Source organism: Engraulis encrasicolus, chromosome 14 (assembly GCF_034702125.1).
Source record: "Engraulis encrasicolus isolate BLACKSEA-1 chromosome 14, IST_EnEncr_1.0, whole genome shotgun sequence".
In the NCBI taxonomy this organism is placed as follows: domain Eukaryota; kingdom Metazoa; phylum Chordata; class Actinopteri; order Clupeiformes; family Engraulidae; genus Engraulis; species Engraulis encrasicolus.
Window position 1 is genome coordinate 19691310 of NC_085870.1, and position 16749 is coordinate 19708058.

Here is a 16749-nt window from a genome sequence, read left to right on the forward strand (position 1 = left end):
TTAGCGAATTAAAATGACTTAACTTGTGTGGAGTGTTTTTATGTGTGTTGATGTGACTCAATCACTGTTAGAACACTGACTGGAAATGTCATAAGCAAGACCAGCAACTAAGAGACTGAGAAGACACATGTGGATATAGCAATGATACAGTAAGTACCCTTATGTAGACCTCCTTGGGATATAGTACCTGCTCAGTTTTGTCCTGTGATGTGGATGCATAACTTTAATTAATAAATGAAAATAAAAGTTTAAGGTTCATCAAGTAAATCATGGCAATGATTAAGGCATTAGATCTGATCGTACATAGGGCCCAACATTTGCTGCCACGCCCCTGCATAGAGCACAAGAACTCATGAGAATGTGCAAATTGTTGCACACCTGCAAATAATTAATGCAAATAAAGGTCAACAAAGACTTTGAGACATGGACATGACTTTTAATCCAACCGTCAGTCATACAGTGAATTTGTAGAAAATAAGAAACAGTACAGACAGTGTAATAAAAAGTAAATATTTCAAAAACTATTTAATTAACGTTACTCGAAAAACCACGCGTGGATGGTCCACAGCAAAATTATACAGATTATATATGGCAAAACGTTATGGACTCTGATAGGAAGGGTAAACAGTTCTCAGAAGTTCCATTAACTTCACACTTCGGTGCAAATAAGGCCTATTTAAATGTTCCTACGATCGATCAGTGTTCCTCTGGGTATAGACTACCCATTCTAGTCTGCACTGTGCTGTTGAAACTGGATAGGCACACAGACTTCTAAAGGACCTAATTAAGTTCAACAGTTGCACAGCACTTCTGATTGAACTTCATTCAGCCCCTCAGTGGAGTAGAAAGCCTGAACTGATTGTTGTCTGGCTCAAATCAATACTTTTGTCCAAAAGACCTTCATTACCATCATGAGTGATTCAATCAGCATCATTAGCATGGCCCCAATGGATCAAGCACACCGTCCAGACATCATTACCAAGTGGTCAGAACCACTTAAGCCCGGCTGAGGGTTTGTTCGTGTTTTCATTAAAACATTTCTCCTCACTGGCGAATATATCCTGAATTTCACAAGTACAATGGTCACACAGAGATATTGCCGGAATATGAAATACATTTTCTTATTTTAATACATAGACTGAATTTTCTGCATTTACACTACTTCATTTACATAGAAGATGGTGCCGTGCTTCAACTTCCTATAAAACACTGTGAAGTGGCAAAGCTCACACACAACCTATAATTAATTCTTCACAGCCGACTCCTACTCAACTGTAGTGATGATGAAGCCTACTACTACATGGGGGAGATCAAGTGCAGCTTTGACATCATGGAGTGCCCCGTAATCATTACAACGCTAAATCATTTCCTATGAGGAGAGAAGGGCTCATTACGCGTTGCACGCGCACCCATCCTTCCATTCATTCGCGCAGCAGCCAAGTGGCATGAGGCACACTCACTTGTTCTGACATGGCCCTCCAGTGTAGCCATGTATGACAGCCCTGCAGGGCCGGATTAATGCACAGGCTAGATATGGCTGCAGCCTAGGGGCCCCCCACCTGCCAGATGGCCCTTGATTGGACAAAGTTAAAAATTGCGGAATTGTGACCGGATACAATGTTGAAAAAAATCATGCGTCTAACTGAGTACAGTTGGTAGACAAGTTATCCTTAATTCCTAGCTCGTAATTAGTCTATGTAAATTTGTCTCAAAATTTGACTTCTGGGGGGCCCCACAACAACGCCTAGCCTAGGGGCTCCAGGCCATCTTAATCCAGCCCTGCAGCCCTGATATTTAAAAAAACAAAAAGAAAAATAAACTTGTGTTGGAGGCCAACTACTGGCAAGGGATTTTTTCCTGGCCAACTGTATTGTAATCTTAAGTCCCAGAACTAATGGACACAATGTTGTTGTTTCAATTGGCTGCCGCGGCTTTGGGCTTGTTATAGATAACGAAGTCTGTGACGTCGTGCCACACGTTGCTGTCGTGGTAGAGGTAGTTCATGGAGGACTGCAGGGATGGCTGAAGGGTGTGAGGGTAGTACTCGAACAGCCACAGCACAATGCCCCACACCAGCGTGGCGAACATGGGGAAAGGGTCGCTCTTTGGCTGGGGGATGATGCCCTTCTCCACAGCCAGGCGAGACAGAGCAAACAGGATCCTGGATAGTAAGTACATGTTTATCTGGAGAAAAGAGGAGAGGAGAGGTGTGTAAACGATTGGAGTTTTACTGTGAAATCAGACCACATTTCAGAGAGCTCACCAGTGATACACAAATACCAAAATTGTACAGGTGTATGATGAAGTAGAAATGGAAGCAAACTGAAATTAGTTGATGTAAATATTACATGTCAATACCTATTACATACTGTGCCGCCAGTTACTATTGGCACCCTTGAAGTTTAAGTACATTATGGGACATATCTCCGGACAACAAATAATAAGGTCAACCATGATGTTTCTATAGATAGCTTGTGGTTAATACTAATATAAAAATAAATCAACAGCATTAAATACTAAACTATAAGAGGGAAAAAATGTAAGACGGTAAAGCTCCCAGGATCACTGGTATTGGCACCCTTTACTGGATACCATTGTGGATATCTAATTTGACTCAATTATGGTAAATCGCAAATGGGAATCACCTTTGACTACTTGCTTTTGCCCATAGAACATGAATTAGGCAAGGAATTGTGATATTTGTGTTTAAATAACCACCTGTTACAGCTTGTGTGTCTTCCACCTATGTGAAGACAGAGGAGCTGCCTGGGGACACCAAAAATACTATTATTTGCCAAACCAAGACCTCCAAGTAATAAAAGGTCATCTCAAAAGACCTTGGTATACCATTTTCAACACTGTGTTGTTTTATTCAGAAATCTGTCAAACATGGAGCTGTAAAGAACATCCTTGGATGTGGGGGGTAGGGGAAGACATTGTGATAAAAGTCTTTGGAACTCGGTGCAAATAATGAAAAAACACAGGGGCTAACATCTACAGACCTGACTGTCAACTTTGAACTGTTTTGGGTAGTTTTTTTTTCAATAAGCACCCCGTGTAAAACACTACACAAAGTAGTGCCTTTTGGTTGGAGACCAAGGCAGACCGCATTGCTTGACGGCTGTATGAGAAAATACAGGCATAGCACAGCCCTTTTAAGAATGTTTTAAGGTCAGATGAAGCAATAGCACAGTTTTTCAGTGAACACAAACAGCATGTTTGCATACTCTGCAAGAAAGTCTTTAAGGAAAAGGACACCCTACCAAAAATCAAGCATCCATAATATTATGTCACAACCTGGTTGCATCAGGTATTGGAGGCTTTGACCATGTCACAGGTATCATGACAGGCATCTTGACATGACATAAAGGAAAATTTGTAACCATGGCAAGAACACTTGGTTTGAGTTGAACATCATGTGCACTCCAGCAAGACAAAAACCCAAAGAACACATCCAAATGCACAGTGGATTGGTTGTAAAATGAAAGAACACAGTCATTGATGAAAACCAAAACCGTCGGAGGCTGCCATTGCTGTCTAATAGTGTGCAATTAACCCTTGAAGGAGGGGTGCCAATATTCCTGGACATGCCCTTTTTCGTGTTTTTGCTTGAAATTACAAAATGCATTTAGAAATGAATACTTGGCAATTCTAAATATCTTATAATGTTCAATTAAAAGATCCTGATGGTAAAAGTTGTGCATATTTCCATGTATTTCTGGATATTGCACACTTTGTAAATAAAATTAAAGGGTGCCAATACTTACTGACGGCGCTGTAGTTGTTACAGCATTTATTCCACTGTAGCCTACCTAATAAGTAGCCTACCTAACGAGGGTTTTAGCTTTGGTTTTACTTCTTCTACTTTACAGACCCATGTTTCTGCTACATTGTGGATCCAGTATGTTGGCTGCAAACGTGTGGCTTCAGATTTTAACTGAAGCTCTAAGCTTACATGAATAAATAATAAGAGTCCCTCTGACTGTGATCAACTCACCTGACTATTAATGTTGTTGTTCTCTCCAAACACAAGCCAACCCCCAAGGCACGCAGCAAGGAAAGACTGAGATTGAAGGGTCTTTCCCTGCATCTTCTGCTGGAGGGCCTGAAGCCCTTTGTAAACAAAGACGAAGTAGGCGAGATTCCTCGAGTGTGTGTATGTGGCTTTGAAAATGGCTTTCAGCTTGTCCTTCAAGCTTTATTTCGGAGATAAGGAAAGGACAGTGTAGCAATTAGTAACCTCAGGAACTAGCTGCCTTGCTATGATGTAACAAACATGAAGGGCAAATAACATTACTTACCTCCCACTTCTGAACAAAAATGTCATGACAAGGGCATGAGGTGCCCGGATTTTTGCCCCATACCTGAGCAAGAGACAACCAAAAGGTTACATAGACACAAAGGTGACACTAAATAGTACTTCTAACCATCAAGTAGAAACACAGCCTCGAGTTTTGGTGACTCTCAAATTCTCGACTACAGGATATTACATGTTGGGGGAAATTGTCAGGCTGATATATCCAGCATAGTAGATATGTGTTACATTTCCAACAGCTACACACAATTTTTTAACACACTAACCTGCTTTATCACTCCAGGTAGCCTGACAGCAAGTGTCACACACTTTTGGTAACATCACAAATGTGTATTACAGTTTTAATAGAGTTAGCACTTACACGGCTCCATTTCTGAATCCCTTCACCACTGCTAGAGCAGCTCTATACTTCTCTTGCTGAAGTACGTTGTTTATAGTATACAGCAATGTTTTTAACAGCTCTGACCCAGCCATGTTTGTGTTTGACCGAGGGGCATTAAAAATTGTTACACAGATTGTGCTACGTTCTTGGTTGTCGAGTGGGAGCACGGCGCAGGGGATGTGTTCCGCCCGCTCGTTCCGCGAGGTTGAACTTGATTTTTTGTTTTTGTTTTTGAAGTTAGTTGTTTCGTCTTTGTTAAGTGTTCAATTGGTGATCATTTAGTGATTGTCAAATAATCTAAACAATAAATATATTATTTATGCGCGACTTAAGTTCCCAGAGACACGTCTTCCTCAAAGGAGCCACACTGCCACCAAGTGGCAATGAGAGGAACTACACCTATGAAATAATGGGTGTCATTTTTCAAAAGAAAAAAAACTCCTCATATCTCTTGAGTTACATTAATTGGCCTAGAAGATGTCACGCACAAACCACCTTTATTCCTGAATGGTCAACTTCACTTTGTACATACACAAAAATAAATAGATTTCACTTCATTTCCCATCCCCAATTTATTAAAAGATTAGGTATTTTAAAACAATGCTTGAATGAATTAAATGTACTATTACACCATTTACAATGTGTTAAATAGGAAAAAAATAAATTAGTGATACAGTCATTTGTACACTTTCTCACCTGCTCTAAGATTTAAGACATGGCAATATGAGGAAATTTAGAAGGAAATGCTTCCCCAAAGCATCCATTTTGATGACATTTAGTCTCTGCTAGAATTACGCTGCTTGTTACATTACCTAAATCTGCAATAAAATAAAAAATAAAATAATAAAACAAGAGTCGGCCCACTGTGAGAAAGCACTCTATGCTAATGTCTACCTGCTGTCTAATGATGAGATCCACAGTTGTCATGACGACTCGCATTAGTCAACACCGACCACTGCTGTGGAGACAATGTTCTGCGCTGCATCTCGCAGCAAGACCACACTGTACACAACCTAGTCTACACTCCTGCACAGCAAGAGGCAGACATACGGTAGAGGAGCAGTGGTGAGCATAACTTTTTAGGTACTTGCTGCAATGTGAAGCCTCCATACTGGATGTGCCATGCTACAGCTGACAGACCCAAGTGTCCAGTGTCGGCTCAGTGTAGACATTTGAGACCTCAGTAAGGTCACCTATTGAACACGTCTGCACAGAGCGCATGCAGAAGAGGGGTTCGAGTGAGGTCAGCTGAAGGTCTGGGCCGGAATTCAAGCATGGAGTCACACCATGGCTGGATGGAGGGCGGGCGTAGTAGGCTATGCAGTAGTAATAGTAATAGCAGTACAGGCGTGTAGGTAGGCTTTATCCCAGGAGATGTCAAAACAAGGTAACAATCAGCAGGTTCATGTTCCATTATCAGACGTTCAGTTCAGTTGATTTTAGACACAAAATATCCAAAATACATGATTTCTTTTTTTTTTCAGATGCTTCTGTTGTTAGGTGCATTAGAATATCACACAGGACTGGTACAGCATGCCTTCAGAAGGAAAAAAAATGATAAAGACAAATGTGATGTGATGTTGGGGGGACCAACAAAGAAAAAAAGACAAGTTTTGTTGGAGGAAGTAGTTTGCAAAATGAAACAAAAAAGCTAGTTTGTCCTCATTTCTCTGTTAGTTTGCCTATTTATTGATCTCTTAAAACACTGGCTGATACAGTGTATGTGTATCCCTACCAGTTATTTACCATCAGAGACAACAGTTCTCCATTTCCCACATGACTTTACATACATCTCCTTTCCAAAGGTCAAAACTAGCCAGATGAGCAAGGTCATCAGACTTGGCAAGTGAGTGTCCAAGATGGCGCCTGTGTAAAGTCCAGCACCTTTGTGTGCGCACACAGAATCAGGTGCTTGCATAGAAATCAAGAAATTTCATACATGAGGGAAAAAAACTCCAATCAAGATGAGATGATTTACACATGTAACTGGTAGCAACTGAAAGCAATGCCATTTCCTCGAGCAGTGATTTTTCATTTCCCCTTCCCTCAATTGCAGACATACGAAAGCATAACTATACACTCTCACATCAACAGTGTAATGTACAAAGAAAAGTACATGCTCCCTTGAAGCAATCCATTTTAAAGTGTTGATCAGCCATCTTTACGTGATATTTATTCTTAAAAGGAATAGTCACAGTGATACAGTTAAAGGTATGCGCCCAGTAATTCAAAAACTCCTTCTTCTGCAATCATTTCTGCTTTCACACACACAGAAGTTTTGCATTATAATCAGGCCTCTTTCAACAAGACACCATTCAGTGGGAAACAAAATTTTTACTATGTGCAAATGACTGAAAAATCTTATTTCTTAATAAATAATTCATGGAATTTAATTATTTTGACAAACCAGAGCGTCCCACGTCATATAGGTGATCTGTCATTACTCTCTTCATAAAAGAACGGCAATCTCTTCTCACTCTAAAAAAATAAACCCTTACGCAATAAAGGTGTGAGGAGTTAGATTCACCCTCCGACACCCTTACAAAAAAGGAAAAAAATATATATGAGAAAAAGCTAAGGAAGATTTCCTCCAAGCTCCGTCTAGCCCAGATAGCACAATTGTCCGCCAAAAAGGGGGCAATTTTCTGCCTTTGCTCTCAGCTCCGCACCGAACACTCACAAAAGGCAAGCAGACAGGGACGTTTTAAGGGGAACATTTCTCACCATTATGGGAAAGCCATTACGTTATTATATCCGTCTGTGTCTCTGCTGTCTTTTGTGCAGCGCAAGTCTCATTATCCTGCAGCTTTCAGGAGGAGCTTTCTCTCTTCAGGCTGGATACAATACCTCACACACTTCTGATAATGTCTTGTTAATCACCAACGCTGTACTAATGTCACATTAAATTACACATCTGTTTTTTTTTCTACCCGATATCTAAAAATGAATCTTTGATTTGTCACTATCTCCCCTTCACACAGTGACCCATAATTACCTCCTGTGTTGTTTTTTGTGTATTTTTTTTGTTTTAACAAATGCTAGGACACGTCATGATGCTGCTTGCACAATTCTCATCTATGCTCCCTCATAGAACATTCTGGAAATTACTGGGTACCACAGAGGGTGGTGTTTGAAGACTCGTGGGCTGTACACATGCCGTTCGAGGTTATGGGTGACGCAGGCGTTTTTTTTTTGTTTTTTTGTTCCCTTCCTTCTGCAGTGGTGCCCCCTGCTGGCATATGATGGGATACCATAGCTACAGCAGGTGGCCCTTTGAGGGTGGCGAGGGTACTGTTGCTGTTGTCCACCCCTTTCATCCGCTGGGAAGCATGTGGGGAGGGGTGATCATCTGTGCATAGGTAGACGACGTTATGCAGCGCTGATTATGGGGGTGGGTGACCAATTTCAAAGAGTGTTGACTGTGGTGAGAGGAGGGTTGGGTCAGTTAATAACATCTTGAAGGTCAGATGGGGGAGGACTGGGTGAATTGACGTGCTTCTTCTCAGTCACACACACAGTCACAGTCACACACCCAAACACACACACAACACACATACACGAACACACGCATACACACACACAAACGAACAAACACTCTTCTGTTTTTCGTGTCTCTTTCAGATGGTGATTTTCACGGGCAGACATCTCCCCAAGGGGTTTCCAGGCTGAAAGGAAGGGCTTCAGTGTGTGTGTGTGTGTGTGCATGTGTAGATGAGAAGGTGTGTGTGTGTGTGCACGCCTTTGTCTTCTGTTATTCCTGCCCAAAGCCTTCGGTTTCTTCAACGGCAAACATGAGCTTTTCTTTCAGCTGCTCGTAGCTCTTGTAAGGTGGCAAATCCAGACGATTAAAGCTGTTTACAAGGAGAAAAAAAACTGCCGTTGGTGAACAAAGCACATTCATTTATTGTACATTGCAAACTTAGCACTAAAAACAAGTCTTGCTGATCTTACCAAGTGTGACTTCGCGGAAGCCAATTCTCTTTCCCCACTTTCTCGATGCAGAACTTCTGTGGCCCATTGCTCCCTGTGAAAGTTAGAAGAACACACAAACACACAGAGTTTCGTTTTTGATATTTGATATTCCCTTGGAACCTCTTATAGCGCATTCAGGTCGACTGAGAACCGTGCCGGTGCCCATTCCCGCACCTAATCGCGAACCGCCCGTCGTGTTCACGCCACAAATTTTAGCTTTTGCAAACCAGACAGTTGGTTCGCAATGCGAAACGCAACATACTAGGTTTTTCTCTGCGAACCGTGACGACAGCGTGGCCATCAGCAGGTTCATTAAGGTAATACAGTCACGTGCGGAAAAAGTTCAGAGCCCTGTATGAACACGGGCGGTTCGCAGATAAGCACTTAAGTGGCGAACGTAACTGGTGCCGGCACCGGCACCGGCACCGGCACCGGCTTCGTTCTGGTCAGCCTGAAAGCCCTATTATTGGGCAGCCTATGAATGAGGCAAACCTAAGAAAGAAACGCGTTTCACCCGGTCACAAACCGATTAATTACAACATTTTGGAAATATTATTGAAGGGTTGAAATAAACTACTTTAGGATAGAATATGCTCTCCATCACATCCCTTTTCATTTCATGCCATTTTTTTGTAGGTGATTCTGCCAGTGTCTCTTTAAATGCCACTGTGCTGGGGTGCATTTCTGGAAAGCGTAGTTGTTAGCAGTTAGCAACTTTGGTAGTTGCCAATGGGAAATTGCATTGCAATCAACAAAGTAGCTAACATGGTTAGCAACAACACTTTAGAGAAATCCACCCCTGTTTTGTTATGAAACTGCAATCGTGTACACGTTCCTGTATGTAGTGAAGTCATTTCTTGATGGCACTGACATTGTATCTTTGCTTTTCTTCCTCTGGCTTACTTTACCTACAACAAAGTCAAGTTATTTTTGGCCATACTTGTCTATTCTCGGCCACTTTATCTGCTCTTCTATCCCCCCTCCATGTCATGGAAGCATTTGGCTTGTCTTGTTTACTTACTTTTTTTATTTTTTTTTAGGGGCTTTTATGCCTTTATTTGACAGGACAGTCGAAGATGGTGACAGGAATGCGAATGGGACAGAGGCAGGGAAGGATCGGGAAATGACCCCGGCCGGACTCGAAACGGTCCCCGTGGGTGGGCATGCAAGCCCAAATGTGGGGGGCTTAGTGCGCTGCGCCACAGCGCCCCCCGTCTTGTTTACTTTTAACTGCACCCTGAATTGACCCTATTCTACAATACTGAACATGGAGACAAAGGATGTGAACTTTGTCATACTTCTCCATGTAATGCAATGCATGGGTGCTATGGTCTTACCCATGAGGTCCGCAAAGCCTCCCATCGGGAGTCGGCAGGTGCCCGTAACAAACTGCAGCAGACGCATCCTCCTCTCATTGTCCATCTCCTTCACACACTGTAGGGACATCCGACACACAGACAGAGACACAGACAGAGACACAGAGACAGACACACAGACAGAGACACACACGTCAGTAGCTGATTTGCATGTAAATAGTTTATATTCAGAGCAGAATGTTACTGTCTAACATGGTTCACACTCCAATCCCAGTGGGTTTTAACCTGATGAGGGTGTTTACCAGGGATGTTTCCTTTCAGATGACGCACTTACGCCGTGTTATTAAAACTCATCCACGTAAACAGGGCTACAGATTCGTAATAGGGAGCTCATATGAATGAAACACTTTAGTATTATGGATGCAATATCCTCTCTCTCTGTTAATGTCTAACTGGAGGAGGAGTAAACAGAGACGGCGGCGGAACCCAATAAAAGTCTAGCTTGCGTCTACACTTTGCCAAGGCAACCGCAAAAAACGCGGAGCCCTGCGACAGGAGAATACAGTAGATCCCTGATTTGTGTGATGGCTTGTTTGAATGTTGTATCCCAGGCAAGATAGGTTTACAGTATGATTTCAAACACAGGCCAATGGGGTTTAGGGACCAGCCTTAAAGCCGAAGCCTTAGGGTCCAACTCAATATCTACCCTCTAGTCCTCTCCTTTAGCTTGTGGCCTAGTGCCCCACAGTGGCTCTACTCTAAGGCTACAGGGATAGTGTCCTACAGTGGTACTACTCTAATGTGCCTTTATGCGAGGCGTACAGCACTGGCCAGAACCAGAGGATCTGCTTGCTGCTCAGGCCGTAGCGGAGAGACTGGAAAGCATACTCCTAGAATCTCTGGCCGTGGTGTAGTCTTTCTAGTCTGTTCTCAGTATTGAGGCAGGAGGCCCAAGTGGCTAGTCTGGTGGTACAGAGTAGTCAGGGGTACAGTGACTTACCTGCCAGAACCAGAGGATCTGCTTGCTGCTGCATCTGTAGTATAGTCTTTCTAGTCTGTTCTAGTGTATTGATTCAGGAGGCCCAAGTGGCTAGTTTGGTGTGTAGGTAGTCAGGAGTACAGTCAGAGATTCTAGTATAGAGATATGCCAACATAATAGGTTGCTATGGGCACCTAACATGACCAGGTTCCGGTCTGCCTAAAGGGGCGTGTCATAATGCTCCTAGCATTGAATAGAATAGTCCTCAGGTCTGCCTAGGTCTGCCTAAAGGGGGATTTCCCCCCCAATAATAGAACCCGGAAACAATGGGCCTATGGATCCTCTCTCTCTCTCTACTCTCTCTGGTACAGTGGCTTACCTGCCAGAACCAGAGGATCTGCTTGCTGCTGCGGGCGTAGTGGCGGTAGATGGTGTTCCTCTGCCAGTCCGCCATGTCTATCTCCTGCATACCACACAGCATCACCTGCAAACACAAACACAGCATAGTTTTAATAATTTGGGCCAGTGGTTCACAACCTTTTTTTTTTAACTAATGCCCCCCAATGGCAACTAAGCCCCGCCCTAACTTAGCTTTATCCTTCTCAACGCCCCCCTAGGGGTCCCCAACACCCCCTGGGGGGCTGTAGCCCCTCTGTTGGGTTACACAGGTTCCTTACCAAAGCTTGGAATGCACTTTCAGGAACTGTGTTCAAAGTTTTTTTTTCTGTATTTATTGTTATTACAGTATTTGCTACACCATCTAATTTCCACCATATAACCCAGTTTACAGCTGTGTTCTGGATCAGTTCCTATAAACCATAAATTAATAAGTTACTCCAAAAATTAAGCTGTAAAAATAGTACAAAGTTCGCATGCCGACTTGACAAACAATGTCAAGTGAAACCTTGCCTGACTTCACAGTCAAAGTCTCTTTAACAGTCATTGGAGACCAGACATCATACCAAAGGTATCACTTCAAGGAGAACCTTAAGGAGAAGACTTTTATCTGCTCCAACCCCCAGTTGGCCTTTCAAACATACCTGGCACAACATTTCACACACAGTCCCACAAACCTCTGTTGTGCTGATAATTCATGTAATACATGGTTTGTTTTCCTGCCTTTAGCTCCTTTTTCCTATAATGGATATTAACACTAGACATCGACAGAAGTGGGGTGACAGATCGATTGGGTTATAGGCCCAGCTAAAGTCTCTGGTTTCAGAGCCCTGTATGCTGAATGATGAATACAATTGGATGCTGCTCAAAGATGATCAACACTACATGTCGTGTTCAGGGTGTCATGTTGGCATAGTCCAACCATGGACAGCACAGTCTTGGGACAGTATCCTGATATTTCTCATGGATGTTACCGCCTCCTACAGGATAATTTGCATATCGCCTTGTCACGGTTGATGGCAACAATATACCGGCTAAAAATGCCGTCAATCTGACTTCATGAATCCTAGTCTGATCTCACAGACATCCTATTTCTTTTAGCCGGGTGCAGGGTCAAAATATAAAGTTTATGTAAAGCAAGGAAGATCCGCACACCGATGAGCTCCCCGTGGTGGCCCAAGACATCAGGAAAATAAAAAGCGATTGAAAGTGAGCTCATCGGTGTGCGGGAAAACTGAATTCAGCCATTCGTTCCAATATAAAGGAGTGGTCAATGTGGCATCTAGAAATGATTTATTTATTTTTATTTTTTGACTTAATTTCTTTTTGACTTAATTTATGATAGGACAGTGAAGGTGGTGACAGGAAGCGAGTGGGGAGAGAGATACGGGGAAAGGTTGGCAAAGGACCCGGGCCGGGTAGCGAACCCGGGTCAGACGCATGGTAGACGAGTGCCCTACCGTTTGACCACGGCAGGGCCTTATGAATGATTACTATGGATACTGCCTACCTCGAGCTCCTTGGCATCGAAGAGCTGCAGATACTGCTGTGGGAGGACCTCGTTGAAGCCATCGAAGAAAGCCTGGGTCTGCTCCTCCACGCCCCGCGACAGACGCCACTCTGCCACCAGCCTGGGAGAGGGAGGACACACAGACACGCACACACACACAGACACGCACACTTAACTTAATTTGTGTCAATCTACAATTTACCAAAACAGATCAAAACAGACTGGCTGTTGGACAGTTATCAGACACAATTGATTCGATCAACAGAAAAACAACACCGATCCCCCACTGTGTAGAGTTTGTATGGGTAGACAAACAGCACTTAACCAAAACAAGTCAAACCCAGTAAAAACAAGAAATCAACACCACAAAAAAGCAATGTCTCAGAAAAAAACTGAAGAAATGCCATGTTCGATTGAATTTCATTTAACATAGATTTCTATGAATCTGCCCACCATTTATCGGCAAGACTGACAATGGCAACAATCCAGTAAAAGTTTTTCAAACACAACACAAGGCCTCTATCACAGGGATATTCCCCTTAGTCTCAAATATACCACTTTTTTGCAGAGACACTATATACTGTTGGTGCATTCCAGACCTAATCCAAACCCAAGATCACACTTCTCCCACGTCCTACTACAAAAAAATTACTGCAACGCCTGTCAAAGTGGGACCTCCTACTAGGGGAGATCTTGCTGGGGAGATCTTGCTGTACTTCCACCTCACCAAATTGAAGTCGGAGGATAATGGTGGCGCCTATGGAGCCATTACTTGAAATGTTAACAAATAAGTACAACTTTATTTCTCTAGTGTGCTGTTGTTCCACACAGTCTTTTTTAACTCAACATCTTTTTCATGTTATAGCAAGACATTGTGTCAACATAAATGTAACATACGACAGAAATTATAGCTATGATGGTTCTTTTGGCTCGTATGAAAACATTGCGCTAAAGTCAGTCAAACCAAGGCAGTTGCTATGGTTGTTGAACTCTCACTTCAACTGCCAGGAACGGGAGCTGAAATATGCAGGTAGGAGAAGTGCTAACTCCTACTAGTTTGGATTGGGTCTGGATGGAATGGGCCATGTGTCCTTTCCAATTGCCTGATCTCATTATGTACTTTGTATATGGCTGAAATGACAATAAAACGATATATGTACACATGTACAGCTCTGGAATGTGATAACACCATGGAATATGATATCACTATGCTAAATACTGTAACACAGACAACCTATAATAAATGCCAATCTCAAATGTCAGACTTTCCTTTGGGCAGATTATGTTCCAAATGAACCCAGTGAACGTGCTAGTTGAGTACAGACAGACAAGAAGAGAGGGAAGTCTTCTTTGACAGATCACATTTCAATTCCAGGCTTTCACACTGTATATACTGCTTATATACACCTGAAGAAATGACAATGAAATCCTAATTGGGCTATGTGGCCTGACACATAAACGGAGTGGACGTGCTGTTTGGGCAAAGGCAGATTTGCAGTGGAGTAGGGCACAGTACGAACCCTGTACGCTGACGTACTCCTCATCCTTCTCTGTGTGTGTGTGCCCCCTTATTGTGCCCTGGTTCATGGCCGTGTGCTCCATGGACCTCTGACTCATCCTGACACACTTCCCTGTGGCAACAATGAGGCTGCAACACAATACCTAACCTCCCGTCCTCTCCTTTTGCTCATGGCCTGGAGATGCGATGCAAGACGTCACTGGCAATAGAAGCTTTATTAAATGTATTAATATCTTTGAAGTACGATTCAAAGGTATTTTTCTCATTTATAAATGCGAATGTTGAATGGGGAAAAGTCCCCCAAAAGTTGTTCTGCCTAAGCTGACAGTGGAGAGACTTAATTGTGTTCTCCAAGGAGGCGGGCCATTCATGACGCACGACGCCAGAGCAAAGAGGAGCTACGTAGGCTATTGACCCTGGAGCCATTGACTCAGCCAGCCCCCTGTGGAGTTGTGAAGTAGGCCACAATAAGAGCCTGGTTGGTTACCTGATGTACTCTTCCTTGTTCTCCTCGGTGACTAGGACGTTGCTGCCGTCATCCTTGAGCTCGTGGGTGGTGACCTCCCCCAGGATCTCCTTGTCCACAGAGAAGTACATCTCCAGGCCGCACTCCTCAATGTTGTTGTCCCTGATTGGTTAGGGCAAAGGAGGAGGGACAATTACATACAGAACGAGCCAAAAAGTCAGAGAATGTTCGCACATCAGTAGCACAAGTGCTGGACCAAACATAAGACAACTGAAAGTTGCACTGTGATGAAGGACTGATAGTCCGAAACGTTGTGCCATTGAATTTTGGGAGCATCAAACAGTGTCGCAGACCTTTACTTTCCTAACATACAGAACGAGGCCTGTGCAATTGACACTCAACTGCCAAACCTTTAGTTTAGTTTACTTGGGTTTATTTAGTTTAGTTCAAACAGGGACCATGCACAAAAGTAATAGTTTACAAAAGTAAAAAGGATGGCTTGTGCCAGATTATAACTAATACAGCACATTTTCATCTGTAGTCCCTGGGGGCAGGTAAAGAAAATGTAGTTCAAAAGGATTGTATTAATTGCAACCGAAGCCCACAGTACAAACGATGTGTGCTGTTACCCATGTACATGTGTGTTGGGGGAGGGGGTTGTCACTTGAGATGGAACACTGGATGGCTTAAAGGTGCATCAGAGATTCCAGTGGTAGCTGGTGGAGTCTTATGGTGTTAAGTAGTTGCTAAAAAGGTAACATTTGTGAATGGGCAGCATGAATTCTGGAAATGAACTACTAAACATATTACACAGTGCACCTTCAAGCATGTGATTGATGCAGGAGGGCATAAAAGTGTGTGCCAGGATCATGGGTGGTGGTACAGAACAGTAGGAGATAATGAGCAGTGTGCTGTTTAGGCAGGGTGTCAATTAGTGTAAACAAATTATAACTCAACATTACAGACAAGCTAAACACATCGACTCCTGTGGGTGTTTAGGTCACTGAATACATAACTTTTCCCCACTTTTGAAATATAATAAACACTATGCACTTGTTGATAATCATCCCCATTAGTTCCCTGAACCAAAGTGTTTCAATGTTAGCAAACGTTGTTGACTACCATCCGTGGGTGTTTTTGAGTAACCTTGTCCAGAATTTCCCCATATTTCTAAAGGATAATAATTATCTATTTCTGGGTTATAAAGGCTCCCAATAGTGCACCATCAAACACATAATATATCAAACTACAGGCAGGACAAGTCACTAATTATTTAGTTTGATTCAGACACATAAAAATTGTATCCTTTACTTGAGATATTTTGCCAGTGTAACTTTCTCACAGGGTGACACGATTGTTGATTTGTGATGAGTGATGAGGCGTGACAGGGAGTACAAAGAACTTCACAGATCAACACAAAGTGTGACCCTCTGAGGAAGTTACATGGTCAAAACAGGTCAAAAGATCATAGGTGAATAAAATGAACACAGACAGAAACATATGAACTGCCATATATGATGAGAATGAGTGTTTGTGAAATTTGACTTCTGACTTGAGTATTACATTTCAGTTTGTCCCGCGACGTCATTCCAGATTTTAATTTTGGCCCTTTGAGAATTTGAAGTTTGAGTTTGACACCCCTGATCTAACAAAGATATAATGAACGTGATACATTTACAGGCTAAACACACTGGCACGTGTTGTGCTAGTGTGTTTGTATATACATGTGTGAGTGCGTTTGTGTATACATGTGTGTGCAGGTGGTCACCTGATCCAGATGAGGGAGTTGTAGAACTCTGGGTCAATGGACTCCAGGTCCTTGAGGCCTAAGGGCTTGCTGAGGATGCGCTTGTAGAAGGGCAGCGAGAAGCCCGTGTCAATGAACTTCCCATGG

The 16749-nt window shown here is 42.9% G+C and overlaps 2 protein-coding genes across 4 annotated transcripts in view; both read right to left on the reverse strand.

Annotated features, from left to right (window-relative positions):
- Positions 1-421: 421 nt before the first annotated feature.
- pxmp4 (peroxisomal membrane protein 4) lies at positions 422-4823 on the reverse strand. The gene is made up of 4 exons (XM_063216383.1): positions 4677-4823; positions 4302-4364; positions 3998-4196; positions 422-2184 (listed from the first exon to the last, which is right to left on the reverse strand). Exons 1-4 carry the CDS (start codon positions 4787-4789, stop codon positions 1915-1917), a joined length of 645 nt encoding a protein of 214 aa, XP_063072453.1. The 5' UTR covers positions 4790-4823; the 3' UTR covers positions 422-1914.
- A 427-nt stretch (positions 4824-5250) lies between these two features.
- The window catches only part of itcha (itchy E3 ubiquitin protein ligase a), a 39559-nt gene continuing 28060 nt past the window's right edge, over positions 5251-16749 (reverse strand). For all 3 annotated transcript variants that reach the window (XM_063215139.1, XM_063215140.1, XM_063215137.1), the window contains exons 18-24: positions 16624-16749; positions 14877-15017; positions 12871-12991; positions 11344-11448; positions 10007-10103; positions 8649-8721; positions 5251-8548 (exon numbers count right to left, since the gene is read on the reverse strand). The exon at positions 16624-16749 is cut by the window's right edge and continues 8 nt beyond it. In XM_063215139.1, the coding sequence (XP_063071209.1) occupies positions 8449-8548; positions 8649-8721; positions 10007-10103; positions 11344-11448; positions 12871-12991; positions 14877-15017; positions 16624-16749 (763 nt within the window). In that variant the 3' untranslated portion in view covers positions 5251-8448. The remainder of the gene's footprint in view (positions 8549-8648; positions 8722-10006; positions 10104-11343; positions 11449-12870; positions 12992-14876; positions 15018-16623) is intronic.